At 40.0% G+C, this 20184-nt stretch overlaps 1 protein-coding gene and 1 long non-coding RNA gene across 7 annotated transcripts; one reads left to right on the top strand and one right to left on the bottom strand.

The window, feature by feature from the left end:
• Positions 1-216: 216 nt before the first annotated feature.
• LOC135090868 (lateral signaling target protein 2 homolog) lies at positions 217-11283 on the bottom strand. Of its 4 annotated transcripts, none has more exons than XM_063987999.1 (7): positions 11006-11283; positions 9045-9211; positions 7950-8048; positions 7378-7504; positions 3620-4105; positions 3345-3433; positions 217-3058 (listed from the first exon to the last, which is right to left on the bottom strand). In XM_063987999.1, the coding sequence occupies exons 2-7, from the start codon at positions 9189-9191 to the stop codon at positions 2513-2515; spliced, it is 1494 nt and encodes a 497-aa protein (XP_063844069.1). In that variant the 5' UTR covers positions 9192-9211; positions 11006-11283; the 3' UTR covers positions 217-2512. The 4 variants fall into 4 exon arrangements, with proteins under 4 accessions (XP_063844069.1, XP_063844068.1, XP_063844071.1 ...); XM_063987998.1 differs by lacking the exon at positions 11006-11283 and adding an exon at positions 10788-10938; XM_063988001.1 differs by lacking the exon at positions 11006-11283 and adding an exon at positions 10788-10938 and having other exon boundaries at positions 3620-3700.
• Positions 11284-11883: 600 nt separating this feature from the next.
• On the top strand, positions 11884-19263 carry LOC135090866 (uncharacterized). Of its 3 annotated transcripts, none has more exons than XR_010262154.1 (6): positions 11884-12731; positions 13799-13906; positions 15730-15852; positions 16829-16998; positions 17309-17440; positions 18237-19263. It is a non-coding gene; the product is annotated as an uncharacterized LOC135090866 (long non-coding RNA). The 3 variants fall into 3 exon arrangements; XR_010262153.1 differs by lacking the exon at positions 18237-19263 and adding an exon at positions 17742-17962 and having other exon boundaries at positions 12308-12731; positions 15730-15775; XR_010262152.1 differs by having other exon boundaries at positions 12310-12731; positions 15730-15775.
• The last annotated feature ends 921 nt before the right edge of the window (positions 19264-20184 follow it).

Here is a 20184-nt window from a genome sequence, read left to right as displayed (position 1 = left end):
TTCTAGAAAACTGCACCTCATTACAATGAATAATATATCACACTGACCTGCATCCACTGTACTTGCTTATACTTCTTTGTACTGGTGAACACTTCACTCACTCAAACCTGCTGCATGAGTATTGGAGGAAGAATATTCACACTGCTAACAAAGGTTAGGCATCTCATGGTGCCAGAGCACCACCACACAGCCAAATGCATACACTTTAGTCCTCTAGCTACATAAGGCATTTTTATTTCATCTCTTTCAAGGTCTTCATAAAAAAATAAAATAAAATAAATAAATAAAATACTATAACATCATAAAATACCCAATGTGACTTCATGAGAACAGGAAAGACCTTGGGACAGACATTTCCCTCTGTTGATAAATGGATAACTTTACATTTACCTTACATAAAAACTTCTAACATAGTGCACCTAAGATTACTCTTCAACATTTTGATATAATAATATATGCTATACAATGGACACTGAGGAGACAAATGAGTAAGAAAGATGACAGAAGACTTGGGCTGAAAGAGTATTATGTATATTCTCTAACATCTCAAGAAATCTTGCAACATGTTCCACTGCAAGGGAAGTATACATACATAGTATACTCATGACTAATTTTGACATTTCTGCTATATTCTCTCTGAAAAGACCTTTTGTAGAAATCTTAGAGAATATATAGTACTCTTCATTCACCTTTAGTTTTCCTACCAGCTATTCCCTTTATTTGTCTGAGCTTGGTCCAATAACTTCATTCATAAACATACAGACTAGTGGACAAAATTTCTATGTTGACCAGATCACTCCTTGTCAATGACTAGATCAACCCACTTCACCAGTCTCTGCAAAACCTGCCTCATCATTACACAACAATGCTCTTCACAGCGATATCATGAGAAAAAACCCCGTATAAAAGGTAACAAATGACAAACATGATATATGCAAGATTTAAGCAGGCATAGTAAAACCAGCCAAGGAAATATTCATAACCAGCTTGAGTCAATATTGTTTGCTGTCTTGTGAAAATGCAACTAAAATCTGAATTTCATGTTAGGATGACTTCACCCCTCAAACTAACAAATAAGATACACAGAGTTTAATTTAGAGGATTGATATCAGGAGGGAAATATATGAGTGACTCCTGACATACATAAGCTGCCAACACCTCACTCAAAGACCCCATCACCAGCTGAAGGTAAGAATTTGTTAGGGAACCTCAGGTAACAGCCTTGACAACTATGAAACATGCACCCCTAGTCCTGACTCCAGTTTTAACGTCACAGTACAGTCCTCTCTATAAATGAAACATATGGAATGAAATGCTTTGCAAATAGAATACTCTCACTACTTAGCAAACTACAAACTTCCTACAATAAAAACTATCAGCAGAAAAAAAAAAGTTGATAATGTATATAAAATAGCACATACCAATATACACAAACTTAAAGCACAAAGAATGCTGACCAATGTATATTAATTATAAATGCAATTAACAGTAAATGAATACGTCTCGACAGAATAAATCTCTATCAGTACTTAACACAAGCATCACAGACCCGACAGCCAACACTTCGTCTCAAGTCACCAGGGACGAGCAGCAACAGACTCACCAGTACCCAATCTGGCAATAAGATAAAAGAGAGAACCTAGTTTTAAATCCCACACAGGGCAATAATAATGTGGGCTTGTCTCGTTTTACACTGCAGTCCCCTCGGTGGATATGCTAGCTTAGTACATATGCATCTAGATAAATAGATGGATAGTGTTTCAGCACAGAATGGCATTATGGGTAAAGGTGTAAATGGTGATGAGGGTTACAGTCCTGGACAGAGGTCAATTAATACAGCACACATGCTCCTATTGTGCTTAGTGTTTTATTTCAATGTTCAGCCTTCTGAGCTCTTGGGAATCTGACAGGACTCAAGTTTTGTTGTGAGTTTGTCACCAGAAAAAAAAAACTGAGGACAGAGAGAAGGCACCAAACACAATGGGAATAAGTGCAGAAGCTTACTTGACTTTTGTCCATGGCTACACCTGTTCATGGAGTCCATTTCCCAGTGGATGGATGGATGGATGTCTGGATGGCAGCCTGAGCAATATGCCAGGGTACCAACACACCTCCACCAGGAACAAATCTTTCCACCTTTTCTCTTTCCTCAAGGGAAACACTGCCCTATGGGCCACACTTGGTCCTTACAATGAGTCCCAAGATCTACCAAACCACAGAGTACTAATATTATGTGTATAGTACTTTCAATAAAAATAGAGCTATTATATTTCTCAAGGATTAACTATTTTACCTTTATATAATCAACAACTTTAGCAAAGATTAATATATCTTCCTCACACTCCACGGTGTATAAAAGAATACACACAAAGAGAATGAAAATGAGAAATAGTGGGGAAAAACTCATGCTATTTTTGGAATATGAGTGGAGGATTTGTAGCTCTCCATGAAAGCAAGACCATCAGCCACAAGTCATGACACAAGTCTCCTTAACACTGCACAGAGGCATTGATCAGGAATCCCCAACTTTTCCTGTTTTTGATGTGCCACTGAAGGGACTTCCATTGGTTCCCTTCAGTCTGAGGGGCACTGGAGGCTGACCCTGGGACAGCCGAGAGGAACCTGGGCTGGAATTGTGATGATGGGTAGCAGAGGTGGCTGGGGCAGGAGAGTTACTGTTGGCATTGTGTGTGTTGGTGGGAGTGGTCTGCTGGGAGCTACTAAGTGACTCTGTTAAAGTGGAGGTAGTGTTATTATTGGAAGTGTTGTGACTGCTATGGTGGTGGTGGTGATGGTGGTGACCATGGTGGTGGCTATGGTGGTGGTGGCCATGGTGGTGGTGGTGGTGGTGATGGTGGTGGTGGTGAGCCTTGGGAGGGGAATCAGTGCTGCTCCACTGGGCAAAGAGGTGGCTGGGGGCACTCTTCCTCTCACTGCTGCTGGTGTTTGTGTGGAGTCGCTCGATGGATTCTGAGAGTTGCGCCAGTTTCTCCATAAGAGTGTGCATATTGCTGTGGGAAGCCCTCAGTCCTTCTTCCGACAGTGGAGGGTAAAGGTCCTGGTGAAAAACAACAATAAGTACCATACCATGTCGCCTTTGGAATGTTCAGTACATATTAACATCATTATTACCACAATTTTTACAGAGGAATAGCATGAGGGGCACAGAACCAAGGAGAGAAACATACAAGGTAGAATGGTTCTTCCAGTACAATAAGAATAAAAGCCTTTGAGAATGAAAGCCCTATGAAAAATTAATGCATAAAACCTACTGTATGACAATGTAACATATAAAGAGAGATAGCACAAGAGAAAGAATGGAGAATAAGAAGAGGCTGGAGCACCTGCTCTGCTCCAACGTCAAAGTGAAGCCGTGCCAAGCGTTCCTGCTGCTCCCGTATGGCCTCCATCTGCCTCAGCCGCGAGTCCTTCCCTGCAAACATTCTTCTGTGATGCCTCCCTCAACTTACACCATCACCTATCACACATGAGCTTCTTTCATGACAATGCAAGTAAAAAAATAAATGTATTCAAGTACTGATGGACTACATAACACTGGCAAAGACTAAGGAAAGTATGGGATCACAACCACAAGACAAACACAGTAAAACCAGCTCACCAAAAGCACGCAGACTGCCGGCTTGGAAGTCCTCCATTAGCTGCAAGAGTCCCTGCTCAATCTGCCGCACATCTGCCACATCTGCCAGGAAGGTGTGATGTTGAACAGGACGGTCCATCTTCCGGGCATCCATACCCGTCCTGTACCGCAGCCCAGACCGCATCCCTGACCTGTTCAGCCATGCCCTAGAGGCCTCGCTCCTCACTGTGCTTGGGGTGCCTCGACTGGGAGGCATGGGCAGCAAGGGCACAGGGCTGACCGGGGTGGAGCTTGCAAAGATGAAGTGGTCGCCAGACGGTGTGACATCTGTGCCACTGGTTGAGGCTTTCTGCCTCACCTGAGTCTCTAAGGGAGGCGGAGGTGGTGGGGAGCGCACCCAGGGAAGGCTAGTGGCCTTACTGTTTGGAGCATTAACTACTAACCCCTTCATACCTGGACTTGCTGAGCAGTCCTTGTACCTTGGGGTGTCTGGTGGGTGTTGGGCGGCTAAGGGGATGAAGCAGCAGGGCAGGGAGGTGCAGGGACAAGCCATGCACACCAGTGCCGGGAAACAAAAGGTCAGTAAGCAAACTAAACAACAAAATTAATGGTGACAAGGAAATTAAACAATGAAATACAAGTACAAAAGTATAAAAAATAAAAAATAATGCAAAAATAAATGTCTTGAATTATATGAATGAACTGAAGTATGTGTAGTCTATGCCAACACATACGCACATTTATGTACATAGACAAAAAACATAAAAGGTTACACAGGTGACTGACAACCTACTTGGGATCTTCAAAACAAAATACATGTCAAGCCAATGAAGAAGACACTGTACTAATGAGAATATTTTGAAGCAAGTGAACACAGCAGACATTTCTAACCATGACAAAAGGCAAGACATACATGGAGTACATGAGAGACAACAGAAACAGAAGAAAAGAAGGAATGACATATAGCATGGCTTTCCACAACATGGCACATTAGCAAACCATCCTTTTTATAAGATTTCTATTTTGCTCTGGATCATTTAATGGTCACCACCTAAAATGATCCAAATAAAACTTATTTACTTATTTATAAACCTGATGTGACTTTCATTCCAAAAAATCTTGGAAGTCCTTGCCATAAAAGATCAGAGTTGTATAAGGCATAAAGAAAGCTGGAATAGCAGAACAAAAGGAAAAGATTAGAGAGACAATACACTTTACTATGCACAACAATCTATTAACTTATATGTACATGAGAAACTATTACTGCATGGCCAGATGACCATGCAAGAACATGCATGAAGTAAACACAGCTGTATCATGACACACAGACACACCAAGTCACATACACTGGTGCAACCTTCCACACAGTCATACACAATGGAGTGAGTAGTGTGGCACGTTTCACCTCACTGCAGATACAGCCCTCATATTACACTGTTTTCCAGGGAATGTTGTGTGTTTCTAATGGCAATTAATTACTTCTTCATCATCTTGTTTAATGTCCTTGTATTCCCTTATGGTGTTGGAAACTCATGATTAAAGTTATATTTGGTGCTGGTCAGATCTTATCTAGACTATGCTGTGCAGTTCTGGTCCCCATATTACAGGAAGGATATGTCTATTAGAATCAGTACAAAGGAGAATGACTAAAAGGATACAGGGGATGAGAAGTATTCCTTACAAGGCGAGACTGAAGCTGTTAAATTTATATTCTTTAGGTTAAGAGGGGACCTTATAGAAGTCTAAGTGGTATAAGGGTTATAACAAGGGGAACATAAGTAAAATTCTTAGGATCAGTAACCAGGACAGAACAAGAAATAAAGAGTTCAAGCTTGAAAAATTTAAGTTTAAAAAAGAGGTAGGAAGAAATTGGTTCTCAAATAGAATGGTAGATCAATGGAACAGACTCAGTAATCAATTTGTTAGTGCTAAGATGTTAGGGAGCTTTAAGAGAAGATTAGATGGATTTATGATGGGGATGATAGATGGAAATAGGTAGGTATATTTAACACAGGGACTGCCACCTGTAAACCTGATGGCTTCTTGCAGCTTTCCTTATTTCTTAAGTTCTTAAGAATCTTGTAAGCATGTATTTGGAGCAAAAGGTTTCTTCCCTCAAATTCCCTTCTCTGATGGGGTCTTGGTTTGATTTCAGGATGACCTTCCATTATGGGACAGCCTATTGAGACTATCTAAGTTCTCCCTTAGTGCTTATTTGGCTGTCACAGAAAATATCATTGGTCCTGTACTGATCTATCCATAAATTATCATACCAAAATACATACACTTCAATTACAGGTTTCCCATGGTTAACTTAAAGTGCTGAATGATCAAAAGGTGAATTGTTTGTTTAAAAGAGATGACTATAACCTCTGAACAGACTGCCAGCCACTCACTATCATGATCAATTAATCTAGTGCTGTTTGCAAACAAAACTACAATCCTTTAACTTACAACACTTGTGCCTATGTCTGTATGAACCTATTGATTTCTATTCCATACAGAGACAGTTCATATTGCTGTTGCTCACCCCATGCACATTCAATTTCCCATACTTCCTTTACTTTAACACATAATGCAATCTATTAAAACAGTTTCATTCCTTTCAGCTCTCCACTCATTTTTCACACGCTTAGTACATTCTACACTGCTTTTTCATTCCTGTCTTATTTTCTTTTCCCAAAACACTCTGCACAGATCTCATGTCAGTTTCCTTCCTGACAACCACACTGCCACTGTCCAATCCATGCACATTTATATATAGATACAAAGCTAATTTCATAATCAATAATGGCTTACTATATCTTTGGCTCAATATCTACAGCAAAATCTAGAAGTGACATTGGGACAGTCATGGTCAGAGGCTGAGTAACCTCCTAGACTCTCTTCCACTGTGCTTTGCCCTTTTGCCTCAATATGAAGTCCTCTGATCCACAAACAATATCCTTGCAAAACTTGACAACTGGTAGATTCTTAGCAGATTAGAGGACTTAAGATTGAGAAAAAAACATGAAATACAATGAAAATTAGTGAGGCAGGCTGCATGACTTCTGGCCTATGACTGTACCACACTAATCATTACATTCACTTATAAAAGTCTACATATTTACAAAGGTGCTCAGTATTAACAGCTTCTAATGTGATGCTTCTTGCAGTACTGTTGCTCAAGCGCTGATGGGTACTAACATGACAGAAGCAGTGGGTGTTTCATCTACTAGTGTCTGGTGTGCCTCGGGTCATTCCAGCCTTACTAGTCTTACCTCACAACTCCTGGTCAGCTTTGGGCTTTCCTATAAATTCTTTGCATAATTTTGTATTCATTGGGGAAAAAAGTTTTGAGGATCAGAACTCACCATAAGATATACTGATACACACATCAACATCCTGCACTGCTGCTGGGCATATACAACATCACACAACATTGTACAACATCACATCAAACATTGGGTATTGCCAACAACATTTAAATTATTCTATACATTCCTTCACTCCCTCCCTTACTCCTCATTTTCAAGGGGTAAAACACCTCATAAAGATTTCCTAAAGCACTTGTATTGTAACTTTCAAAAACAAAACTTGAGACATTATGTACAAGTTAGACACCACAAGCACATCAGAAATGTTAATCAGCAACAAAAAACACACAAAGATCTATGTTACAATACTGAATGTGACTTCTTAGGCTTTCTTTTTTGCTTAGAACTACCACACATCATATATTTGAAAGGCAACACACTGTACGAGTTGAGGAAAAGAAAGAGAGCAATAGTTAGCCATACCTTTCTTCTGTCCGATAGAAGCACTCGGAGTCGGGCGCTCTCGAATAATCTTGCTCAGGTCCATCTTCCTCTCATTGGCCCGTTCATTAGTGTAGGTGATGCGGGAAGAGCCAGGTGGTGTGGATACCTGGCAACAGTGGTACAGATCAACTTTCATACCAATGTCTCAAGGTTTTTTGTTTTTGTTTTCTCTCTCCTTGACTGTTAATGTGCTTGTGTTGTTATTGAGTTGCTGTCCATGCCTGTGTGATACATACTACAAGATTACAAGATTTATGATACATGTTAGTTATGTCTATACTACAAGATTACAAGATTTATGATACATGTTAGTTATGTCTATCCAATTAATGTAATGCAGTGCCTTTCATAACAATTTAGACCATTAAGACCCAAGGATTCATATTCACATGCAACAATTCATCATTCACAATACTCAAAAACTTGAAAGCAATGGAGTTAAAGATAAGATAAAACTAGAAAAATGTTCATTCTCCTTTCAACTAGTTCACTTCACAAAGACAAGAGGCCACACCAAGCACCAGCGTGCTCCGCCAGCATCCAGCACTCACCCGCAGTGCTGGGACTGGCTTGCTGCAGCTACCACTTGGGGCACTCGCCATCCTCTCCAGCTTCCTTTTCTCCCCAGTCAGGGTACTGCTTGAGGTGGTCTGAGGGAGCACACCAGAACTCAACGTCCTAATACCTACATCATCATCTACCTACCACTGCACACAAGGGTGCTAAGCAAATGCATATGTAAAAAATGTTACAATATTTGCTGCCCTCTAAAAAAGTCTTCTTTATACAATGCATCACTGTTTAAGGAACTGGTATGATACTGCTTTAATTAGATTACACACTCATAAATTAAAATCACGGTCAACTACAGCCAGTCATCAGTACAAAATGGGTGGCATGAGTAGAGAAAGAGGAGAGTGAATAGGAGGACCAGAAATCATTATCATTTGGTTTAACATTCTTATTTTTCCCTTGCAAGGTTGAATATTTTGTGAATTTCTCCAATTTCTTTGTAGTCATATACAATATCTTTCCTCACATTCATCCTTCTTATGTCTTCCTCCACACACCTATCATATGCCCCTCACCTGTTCACTTATTTTTATATTTACTATACAATTTTTAAATATCCTATATTACACAGCAGGTCCCACACACTGTGTTATCCCCTGTCAGATGCCAACAGTCACACAAAACAGAAGGAAGAGGATGCAGAGAAAGTAGAAGTCATAATGCAGCAAGTTCCTTTTTGATCTCATTACATATGGTTGGGTTAGGTCCAGTTAATTTAAGTTTGGTTAGGTTAGGGTTACAATCAACTGTATTAGGTTATATTCAGTAATGTTTGGTTAGATTAGTTAGGCACAGTGAAGTATATACTCATACAGTAATTACAAATTCAGAAAGTGCATGGGAATTATATTTCAGGCACAATGCCAGTACAAAGTGGATATGTATAACTCATACTTTCTATCATGTGTGTGTAATTCCTTTCCACTTATAAATATAGATCATGACACAATACAAGCAAAAGAAGACATGTCATCCACATTAAAAAAGCACATACAAGTACACTCATGCCTTACTCTTGGTCACTAAAAGGGAACAATTTCACTCAAGGGAAGAGTGCAGAGTGGAGGACTTACCACAGAGGAATAGGATGGCGGGGGGCTGATAGGGAAGGCAGTCTCATCACTGGCAGGGTTGATGAAGGGCGAGGACTCATCATCGTTGGTGTTGGTTGGAGAGAGAGTGAGCGTCTGCAACTCACTGTCGTCCACTTTCTTTGACATTGTGGTGGCTTCTGGGTCTCCTGGGAATTAACATAGTTATAACACCCTTACAACAGCATGTGGCACCAGGAATTATGACTGTAAGACCTGCATAGGTATGTACTACATCCAAGTGTCTGTACAAGTTACACAAGAAAGTCAATGGTAATTTTCTTTCATGTTTTGAACAAATCTGACCTTTATCTCTGCTACAAATCAATACATTTTGAAATAACCCACCCCCTCTAAAGATAAAGAGAGAAGTTTAAAATTTAAGGTTTTGAACGTGGGAATCACACACACACACACACACACACACACACACACACACACACACACACACACACACACACACACACACACACACAAAAAAAAAAAAAAAGTGATTTTGTGATCAATGTGAAACCTAGAATAATCCAAAACACATCAAAACCCATTGGAAATACTTTAATTTCACTAGTGACTCACATCAGTGCACCATCTGTGAACTCACAACCTCACACTGCCTGACAGAGTGAGTGTGCTGTACCTCCAAAAAAACTATGATAGTGACCAACAGAATGAAGAAGCCATTCTAAAGCCTACAGCTTCAAATAAAACTGGTTCCACCCCTCCCCTGCCAATCAATGACACTAACTAATAAACAATCAATACATTTAAATTTCATTTATCACGACAAAGTTTTTCATATATGCCATCCCATCATTTCCAGTCACAGTGTGGTGAAAATCACCAAACCTTCATCTTCATATCTATGGAACTTTTCAAAGCACATTTTTCAAGAAAACCATAACAAATGTGATCAGATTATGCAATGAATAATAAAACATTTAAACCTTCCCCCCAAAAATTATATATCACAACAATTTGCACTATAAGGGAATCTAGATTAAAACTAAGGCACCAGTAATAGTGCACAAATGTAATTTCTCTCAACTCCACCTAACCTATCCTAACCTTACCTAAGCTAACGGAATTTATCTAACTTAACTCAACCAAACTTAATGTAACAAAATTTAACCTTTCTTACATCAAAGTAAACCAAATCTAAGTTAACCTATTTCATCCTTTTCTAATATGGCCTAACCTGTTTGACTGACATCAAACAGAAGTGTGACTAAAGACAGTATGAACCAGCTCTTGAATGTGATGGCCCAATTGGTCTCCTACAACATCTGAGTTGAGAGTAGTTCTCAGTAAACTTCAAATTTCATTATTTGAATATTCATTAGCAGGTGATGTTGGGGTTCAAAATGCTTACCTTGATGAGATCTAAAAATCTGAAATACTAAAATAGATTGCTTCTTCCTGTGCAGTTGTAAAATGAAATCCCAACACCATGCCTATGGTGGAGATCTATGCTATTGGTATGATGGTGACTATTTATAATATAGATCACCAGATTAATAAATGGGAAAGAAAAAAAACTGACTTCCTAACCTAACATCTCAGCCAGCTGCTGTCATGAAGCAGCTGACCTGAAGCTCTAACCTGGAAAAAAATTAAGGCAGGTAGGTCCCATTCATCCTTCACGATTGGCATGATTTGAAAGTAAAGTGTATAACTGAAATAACAAACAAGTATATTCTAAACTAGGCAGCCAGCATAAGCAATTACCCTCAACGGAATCTGCCATCCTGCGGGAGAGTTCACGGTGAGCAAACACCAGGACGTGACACCTCGCCCTGCTCACCAAACCATCATGTCACTCCCACAATCCCCAGTACAGACCACGCCCAGCACTTCGAACACATGTATTAACCAAACCATCATACACTCACCACCAGCAGGATACTAATGTTACTAGCCTAGGGGTGGTATAAACAAGCATTCACCTGAGGGGGCGGCGAGGCGTCACACACAGGCGCGCTGGTCCATTGTTTACATCGCTTACACAAAGAAACCGACCTATTTTCCTTTCTTCCTTTCTGCATCTGTCCCCTTCAATAAACGGAAGTTTGGTGAATTTTACAATCCCTTACTTTTTTCTTTGTGATACGAATAAAAACACAGTTATTTAATTAAAGTGTTACGAGTGTGGGGTTCGCATGTTGGGTCCGTGTGTGTGTGTGTGTGTATATGTGTGAAAAGCTTTCCGGTTGTAGGTGAGATGGAGTTGCTGCGCATGGCCAAGCAGTCCAGACACTCGTAACAATTATCCCAAAACAACTAGCAACTAATCTCTCTCTCTCTCTCTCTCTCTCTCTCTCTCTCTCTCTCTCTCTCTCTCTCTCTCTCTCTCTCTCTCTTATTTAGTTTTTATGGATTCTTAACTACCGGGAAGCATAATTTCTGTAGATTTTCTGAACCTACCAAAATTCAGTGGTTATGGCTTTAATTTGGGATTTCTTGAGATCCATATGAATATCAGTAGATCTGGCAACATTGTTTTACAGTCCCTTATCTTTGTCTTTGTGATGAAAATAATGTACTACATGATAGATACTTTAGAAACCCCCGCCAACTCATCTTTTCGTGACGATGTGACATTTAACTATGACACACACACAAAACAAATCATGCCATGTGTTGAAATTTGACTCCTTTACGAAAACAATGATGTGCCATTCACTGTGAAGCGCAGTCTGATGCGGCAGGCACTTGTGTCTTCATATTTCTACGGCTGCGAATCGTGGGTAAGCGCGAATGTCAAGCAGGCCACTTAAGTTTATAACTGGGCCATGAAAGGCCTGTTAAAGTAAAAAAAAAAAAAAAAAAAAAAAAAACTCTAATCTTATCTGCTTCGTTTGACCTTGTGAAATAAATTCTTTCATAAATTGTGGTTAGAGAGAGATGTGAGATGAACGATAACCCCTTGTCTTTTGCCATGAGAACAGTTATGACTACTCCATTTAGGAAACTTGTAGCCCACATGACATGCAATGACGTCCCGCATGCCAGATAATATGAAAAAGGATCCCCAAGCAATCTCAAAGATCGAGATACATTGTGTATAGAACAATGAACCCGAATTTATATGTACATGATATATATGTGAAAAAAGCAAACGATTAATGACCTCCACAGGTTTTTAATGGTGGTTTTTTTTACGGTTTTACTGACAGATTACCAACATTTCTATATTATTAATAGGAGAAACGCTTTTAAAAATCCTGCTAATCATCTTTGTGGCTTTGGGAAACAGTCGTTAGGAGAGAGAGAGAGAGAGAGAGAGAGAGAGAGAGTAGAAGCATTTTAGTTAAGCCTATCCTGCGCTGGTTCGTGCGTTTGCTATTGTGACACGGTACAGCAGCGAGTGAAATTTGGAATTATAATCACTTAGGGGGTGTTTAGTGGGGAAAGGGCACTGAGGAAGTGAGGATATTTATATTATTTAAATTATTACTTGATAACATGTCAACTTGTGTGTGTGTGTGTGTGTGTTGGTGGAGGAGCAGAGACAGGTGGCATTTGGCAGGGTGAGCGGCTGGCTGGAGTGTTTTGGCCAGCGCTGGTCAGTCGTGCCCCACGCACTCTGGTGATAAGTGTTTCCGTATTCCCGGATGCTTCTCCCTGTAGCAAGCACTGTCACGCAACACCAGAGAGCCATGAGTACGTAAGGTAAGCCCCGCGATGCCAGCCTACCCTCAGTCAGCCTTACTGCCTTCCCAGCACCACCTTACTCCTGTCTGTAGTGTCTTGTAGCAGTTTATTAAGGTTTTTGTTCGTTATTTAGGTATTTTTTGGCGTTATTTATTTATTTTTAGGTTTTGTTTACATCTGAATCTGGAAACGGCTGGAAATTTACGCGAATATTGAAGAGTCGTCAGTATGTAAACAAGCCGTCAGCTGAAGTACAGGTGTTTTCAGTCATTATTTGCTTCGTCTCTCACTTATTGTAAGCCTAACATGTCACAAGATAGAGTCACTTGTCTAGTTTTCATATTCGCTGGTCAGATATATATGCTATTCCCTGGTTTTGGTGTCACGAAGTAATAACTGAGGCAACATGGCCGCCGGGTCCTCCACTGAGGTCGGCGCCGAGGGCCTGTTCCAGCCTGTGGGTTCCAATATTTTTTTTTATATTTTCCTTAATTACTTTATTTGCCTTCTTTACTGTGTTTTTATGGTTTTTAAAAATATTTCGTTGCTGTTGAAGTGTTTTTCTTTCTTCAGTTAAGTAAATGAGATGAATTTTCTGTAGTTTTTTAAAGTAAATATAGGGCCGTTTTCACGGTTATTATTACCCACCCCGGTTCTTGGCTTTTTTATTTGAGGCTGTAGTGAAGCTTTTATTGCTTTAAAAAATCGTTTATAATTTTTAAAATGTTTTGCCTTCCTGTTGAGTTAAGTATGTGCATTTTGATTTAGTTTATAGTCCCGTTAAAAGTGGTGATTTTGTCATTTTTTAGATTCTTTATTTCTCTATTTCAGCTTGTAACTAACTTTGCATTGCTTGAAAAAATAGTTCAGATTTTTTAAATTGTTTTTTTATTGATGTAAAGCTAAATGGGCAGACTTTTGAATGGTTTTAATGGTGTCAAAGGTTTCAACACTTTTTCCATATTTCTCTTGATATTTCTTTACAACTACTCAGGCTGGAGATGTTTTGATATTGTGAATATTAAATAAAGTAATTGTCAAGTCAAAAAATAGAATGCATTCCAGCCTAGCTTTATTTTTTCTAGGGGTCAATTTCAAAATGGAATACGTTACGTACGTAAGCCAGCGGCCGCCGGCAGCTAGCCTGTGACGTCATCAACGGCCTGGGACTTGCCCGGCTCCAGTGTCTCTTGGTCAGTATTTATCGTAATTTCTAGTGTTTTCCAAGTATTTCCAGCTGTCTCTAAACTCAGGCATCTAGATAGTAGTAGTAGAAGGAGGAAAATAAGAGAAATGGAGGAGGAGGAGGAAGAAATAAGGAGAAATGGAGGAGGAGGAGGAGGAGGCAAAATACGTAAATGCAAGAAGACAATCTTTAGCTTAGTTTCCCTTGCTTCGCTATGTTTCTCTCTAATATTTGGTGTGTTTTTGGATGTTTAATGCGAGTTTTGGGTGCATTTAGGATTGTTGTGAATGTTTTGAGTGTGTCTTAGGTGTGTTTAGGTGTGTTTTGGATGTATATTAATTGTTATCAGTGTGTTTTGGGTGAATTTTTTGGTGTTTAAGTGTGGTTTAGGTTGTTTTTAGGCCCATTTTACTTGTTTTGACTGTTGTGGAGTGTTTGAGTGTATTGTTGAGTGTTTTGGTGTGTTTGGAAGTATATTGAAGTGTTGTGAGTGTGTGTCTGGTTTATTTCGGGTGTTTTAAGTGTTTAGGGTGAGTTCGGGTGTGTGCGGGCTCTTTTAGGTGTATTTGAGTGTGTGTGGGGTGAGTTTGGGTGTGTTGGGAACGTATTCTGTAATATTTGGTGTGTTTTGGGTGTTATAAGTCTGTTTTGGGTGTATTTAGAAGTGTTGTGGGTGTTCAGAGTGTTTGGGTGTATATTAGCTGTTATCAGTGTGCTTTGGGTGAATTTCTGTTGTTTAAGTGTAGTTTAAGTTGTTTTTCAGTGTATTTTACGTGTTTTGACTGTTGTGGAGTTTTGAGTGTGTTTTTGAGTGTTTTGGTTTGTTTGAGGGCATATTAAGGTGTGTTTGGGTGTGTTGTTGGGTGTTTTTTGAGTGTTTAGTGAGGTGTTTTGAGTGTGTTGTGGGTTTTTTAAGTGTCTTAAGGGTGTTTAGGTGAGTTTTGGGTGTATATCAGATGTTATTGTGTTTTCGGTGAATTTTGGGTGTTTAAGTGTTGTTTAGGATATTTTTAGGTGTATTTTACATGTTTTGAGTGTTGTGGAGTGCTTTGAGTGTATTGTGGAGTGCTTTGGTGTATGCTGGGTTATATTGAGTTGTTGTGAGTGTGTTTTGAGTTTATTTTGGGTGTTTTGGGTGAGTCTGGGTGTGTGTGGGGTTTTTTGGGCGTATCTGAGTGTGTGCGGCGTGTTCAGGGTGGGTTTGGGTGTGTTTGGGACGTATTCTGTGGTGATGTGGGTGTTTTGGATGATTAAAGCGTGTTTTGGGTGTGTTTGGATGAGTTTCGTGGGTATTTTAGGGTGTTTTGGGTGTGTTTTGGATATTTTGAATGTGTTTGGGTGAGTTTTGTGGGTATTTTGGGGTGTTGAGAGTGTTTTGCTTGTGTTTTGGATGTTTAAGCGTGTATTGGGTGTGTTTGGGTGAGTTTTTGTAGGGGTTTTTTGGTGTTATTGGATATTTTGAGTATATTGTGGAGTGGTTTGGTGTGTTTTGCGAGTTTTTTGGGTATATTTCTTCATTATTAATAGGAAAAACACCCATGAAAACCCTGCAAATCATCTTTATGGATTTGACTAACAGTAGAGAGAGAGAGAGAGAGAGAGAGAGAGAGAGAGAGAGAGAGAGAGAGAGAGAGAGAGAGAGAGAGAGAGTGTCTGTGTGTGTGTGTGTGTCTGTGTGTGTGTGTATGTTGAAGGGGGGGGTGGAGGAGGAGTGACAGGTAGGCTTGGCGAGAGAGTGAGTGGGACAGCCGTTTGCTGCACTCTTTTGGCTGGCGCTGGTCAGTCTTGCCCCACGCACAATGGTAATAAGTTTTTTCGTATTCCCGGCAGCTTCTTCCTGTACCAAGCACCGCCACGCAGCACCAGAGAGCCATGAGTACGTAAGGTGGGCCCAGCAGTGCCACCATCCCCTCATTAAGCCTTACTGCCTTCACAGCATTGCCTCTTCTCCCTGTAATGTCTTGTAGTTGTTTATTATTATTATTTTTGGGGGTTATTTATATAATCTATAGGTTTTGTTTACATCTGAGTCTGGAAACAGTTGGAAATTTAGGTGAATACTGAAGGGTCGTCAATATGTAAACAAGCAAGAAAATAATCTCTAGTTTAGTTTCCCTTGCTGCGCTACAATTCTCTGTAATAATTGGTGTTTTTTTTTTCTTTTTTTTTTCTTTTAAGTGTGTTTTGGGTGTATTTAGGAGTGTTGTGGGTGTTTTTGAGTCTGTCTTAGGTGTGTTTAGGAATATTTTGTGTGTATATTAGCTGTTATCAGTGTGTTCTGGGCTAATTTTTGGTGTTTAAATGTGGTTTAGGTTGTTTTTAGGTGTATTTTACTTGTTTTGAGTGTTGTGGAGTGTTTTAAGTGTATTGTGGAGTTTTTTGGTAAGTTTTAGGTGAGTTTTCTGGTGAGTACTGAGGTGTGAGTATGTCGAGTTTATTTTGGGTGTTTTAAGTGCTTTGGGTGAGTCTGGGTGTGTGTGGTGTCTTGGGCGTATTTGACTGTGTGTGGGGTGTTCTGAGTGCGTTTGGGTGTGTTTGGGGCGTATTCTGTGGTGATGTGCGTGTTTTATATGTTTTAAGAGTGTTTTGGGTGTGTTTGGATGAGTTATGTGGGTATTTTGGGGTGTTGAGGATTTTGAGTGTGTTTTGAGTGTTTTTCGGATGTGTTTTGCTGATTTTTCCGTTCTATCCTTCCTAGGGACTCGAAAATTGCAGGACATTTCTTGTTTATGAAAGTTTTTTATAAAGTGTAACCACAGAGAGAGAGAGAGAGAGAGAGAGAGAGAGGTAACTAACAATTACACACACACACAAACCAATGCATTCATAAACATTCAAATTTCCCGCTGTTTTTCAATCCCTAGGAAGGAGAGAGCGCGAGCCATGACGTGACATCTTACAAAGCCTAACATTTCTGCTAATATTACAGGATGGAGGGCTTAGGATACCACATGGAGGGGGGTGAAGGAGCCTTGGGGATGCCTGAAGGAGAGTCAGTGAAGGAGGTGAAGGAAATGCAGAAAATTCCTTCGGTACTGAACGCTTCTCTGGTCAGACCATCCTTCACTGAATATATGGACCGAGGCTTCGAGATACGAGGTGACAATCCGTTTTCTTTTAGTGTTTTAAGGCAGTTTTAAGTGTTTTTAGGTGTTTTTAGGTTGTTTTAATGTTTTGAGTATTTTAGGTTTGTGGAAGGAGGGAGAAAGCTTAAATACAGTAATAAGGCCGAAAAAAAAGGCTTGAATTGAGTTTTAAAGTCAGCCTCGCGTATATCAAGCTGTTTTAGGTATCTTAAGCTACCAGAACAGAGGAAGCTTAAATTTAATACTAGGATAAGGAAAAAAGCTTATTTCTTGCATTAGGAAGAGAGAAAAGCTTAATATTATCCCTTCCACCTCTCCCCCAGGTGACACCCCACCCACAACAGCGCCATCCTGCCTATTTGTGGTGTGGCAGCCCTGATCGTCCCCCTCCCTCCCTCTTCCTCCTCCTCCTCCTCCTACACCAAAGAAGAGACGTTTAATCAGCTGGTGGAAAGGTTAGTGTTGTTGTTGTTGTTGTTCTGGTGGTGGTGTTGGTGGTTGTTCGTCTCTCTCTCTCTCTCTCTCTCTCTCTCTCTCTCTCTCTCTCTCTCTCTCTCTGCTATTATTATTGTTATTATTATTATTAATATTATTATTATTATCATTATTATTATTATTATTATTATTTTGCTATTACTACTACTACTACCACTACTACTACTATTACTACTATCACTACTACTACAACTACCACTACGAGACACACGCACACCAACACCAGACCCACCACCACTACCACCACTACTACTACCACAGGGTCCGCGCCTTCAGCCGAGTACACACGGGGGCCGTTGTAATAATGATGGGTGCTGTGTTTGGCATGGAGGAGGTGTTGGGGAAGTTATCAAGGAGGTTACTGCCACGACCACCCCTGCTACTGCCTGCCCACGGGGACGCCCAGGCTACCGCACACATACAACTACTGGCAAAGGTTACTGGTGGTGGTGGTGGTGGTGGTGGTGGTGGTGGTACAAGATGATGATGATGATGAGAAGCAAGAGGAGAAGGAGCAGGAGATGAAGATAAGGAAGAGGAAGAGGAATATGGGGAGGAGTAGGAAGAGGAAGAGGAGGAGGGTTGCTTTAGTAGGAGGAACAGGAGGAGGAGGAAGAAGAGGAGGAAGAGTAGTAGTAGTAGTAAAAAAATATCAAATATTAACTCTCTCTCTCTCTCTCTCTCTCTCTCTCTCTCTCTCTCTCTCTCTCTCTCTCTCTCTCTCTCTCTCTCTCTCTCTCTCTCTCTCTCTCTCAGGCGGTGGTGGGGAGGCGGAAGGACGTAGTCTGGAGGAGGCTGGCGGGGGTTATGAAGAGGGTCCTGTTATCTCTCCTCTCCCCCCACTCCCTCGCTTCCAGCCCTTGGACTCTCTCCGGAACGTAAATAGTAGTAGTAGTTTATTATTATTATTATTATTATTATTATTATTATTATTATTATTGTTATTATTATTATTATTATTATTATTATTATTATTATCGTTATTATTATCGTTATTATTATTGCTATTATTATCATTTTCATAACCTTCTCGTTATTTCTATTACCACTACTACAACTGCTACTACCACCACTACCCTCTTCCTCCTCCTCCTCTTCCTCATCCTCCTCCTTTTCCTACCACCACCACCGCAACCACGATTATCCCAACAGAAGTAACGGCGGGGCTGGAAGTGGGCTGGAGTTTAGCAGGCTTCGCTAAGATTGGGCTGGAAATTAGTGGAAGAGGAGGCGTGGCACGTGACAGTGCAATACGGGGCTTACAGAGGGCAGGTGTGACAGGGCCCTAGAGAGAGATACGCTCACCATGTAGAGAGAGAGAGAGAGAGAGAGAGAGAGAGAGATAGGATTTATTTTCATTTTCTTTCGTTATATATTCAACTTATTTATTTATTTATTATTTTAAGGGATATTTTCTTTTCTCAATATTTTTCATTCGATTTTATAATGGGATGTTTAATTTTATCTATATTTGTTTACATTCCTTATCAATTTCTTTCGATTTTATATTCAGTTTATTTATTTATCATTATTTTTTAAGATCATTTTTTTTCGCTCGTTTTCATAATGGGAATGTTTAATTTTACATATATTTTTCTTTTTTGTTTAATTTCTTCGACTTAATATCCATTTTATTTATTTGTTATTACTTCTAGGTGTGTCTAAGTACTTAAAAGGATCATTTATTTATTTATTTATTTTTCCGTCCGTTATTTATTTATTTATTTTTTTTTAATGGAAACTTGTTATTTCATCTGTATTTCCGTTTTCTGTTACTTGTGCATGCCAGTGGTGATAATAAACATTAAGATTATTATTGATTTTAATCCCACCGATCGAGACAGACAAGAGAGAGAGAGAGAGAGAGAGAGAGAGAGAGAGAGAGAGAGAGAGACAGACACACAAAGCCCCTTTAATTATTTCAACACTTTCCATTATGACACAAAAAGATTTTGAGTGTATTTGGGTGTGTGGGGTGAGTGTTCTGAGCGTGTGCAAGGTCTTTTGAGTGTATTTGAATGTGTGTGGGGTCTTTTCAGTGTATTTCATTGTTTAGGGGTGTGTTTTTGGTGCGTCTGGGAGTGTGCAGGGTCTCTTGAGTGTATTTGAATGTGTGTGGGGGTGTTCTTGGTGCGTTTGGGTGTGTGCGGGGTGAACTCTGTGTTATTGGGTGTTTTGGATGTTTTAAGTGTGTTTTTGCGTGTTTGGTAAGTTTTTGGGTGTGTTAGGGTGTTTTGGGTGTGTTCTTGATGTTTTCAACGTGTTTGGGTAAATTTTGTAGGTGGTTTGGGGTCGTGAGAGTGTTTTGAGTAAGTTTTTGGGTGTTTAAATGTGTGTTCTGTATGTTTGGGTGAGTTTTCGTGGTTATTTTTGTGTGTTGTTGGATATTTTGAGTGTGTTTCGGGTGTTTTAATCGTGTTTTGGGTGTGTTGGGTTGAGTTTTGTGAAAAAATACGAGGCTCTGTAGTGAGGGAAATTTGAATGTGTATAAATACATTGGTTTGTGTGTGTGTGCGTGTGTGTCTTGTTGTTGCTAGTTATCTCTCTCTCTCTCTCTCTCTCTCTCTCTCTCTCTCTCTCTCTCTCTCTCTCTCTCTCTCTCTCTCAGTAGTTACATGGGTTTTCAAGGATGTTTTTACACATATACACACACATATACCCAATATAACAGTGGCATTATCCTTAGGTGTGGGCACAGGCTCAG

The sequence above is a fragment of the Scylla paramamosain genome, chromosome 36 (assembly GCF_035594125.1).
Source record: "Scylla paramamosain isolate STU-SP2022 chromosome 36, ASM3559412v1, whole genome shotgun sequence".
Classification (NCBI taxonomy): Eukaryota; Metazoa; Arthropoda; class Malacostraca; order Decapoda; family Portunidae; genus Scylla; species Scylla paramamosain.
The sequence above is the reverse complement of the archived record's forward strand: the minus strand, read 5'-3'. Positions and strand labels throughout refer to the sequence as shown.

Excerpts from the sequence above, each read along its gene's own strand:
- LOC135090868 (XM_063987998.1), bottom strand. Across the intron at positions 7,505-7,949 it reads AGCCAGTCCCAGCACTGCGG|GTATCCACACCACCTGGCTC; the intron begins GTGAGTGCTGGA and ends CACTGTTGCCAG. Across the intron at positions 3,434-3,619 it reads CGGCAGTCTGCGTGCTTTTG|GGAAGGACTCGCGGCTGAGG; the intron begins GTGAGCTGGTTT and ends GAATGTTTGCAG.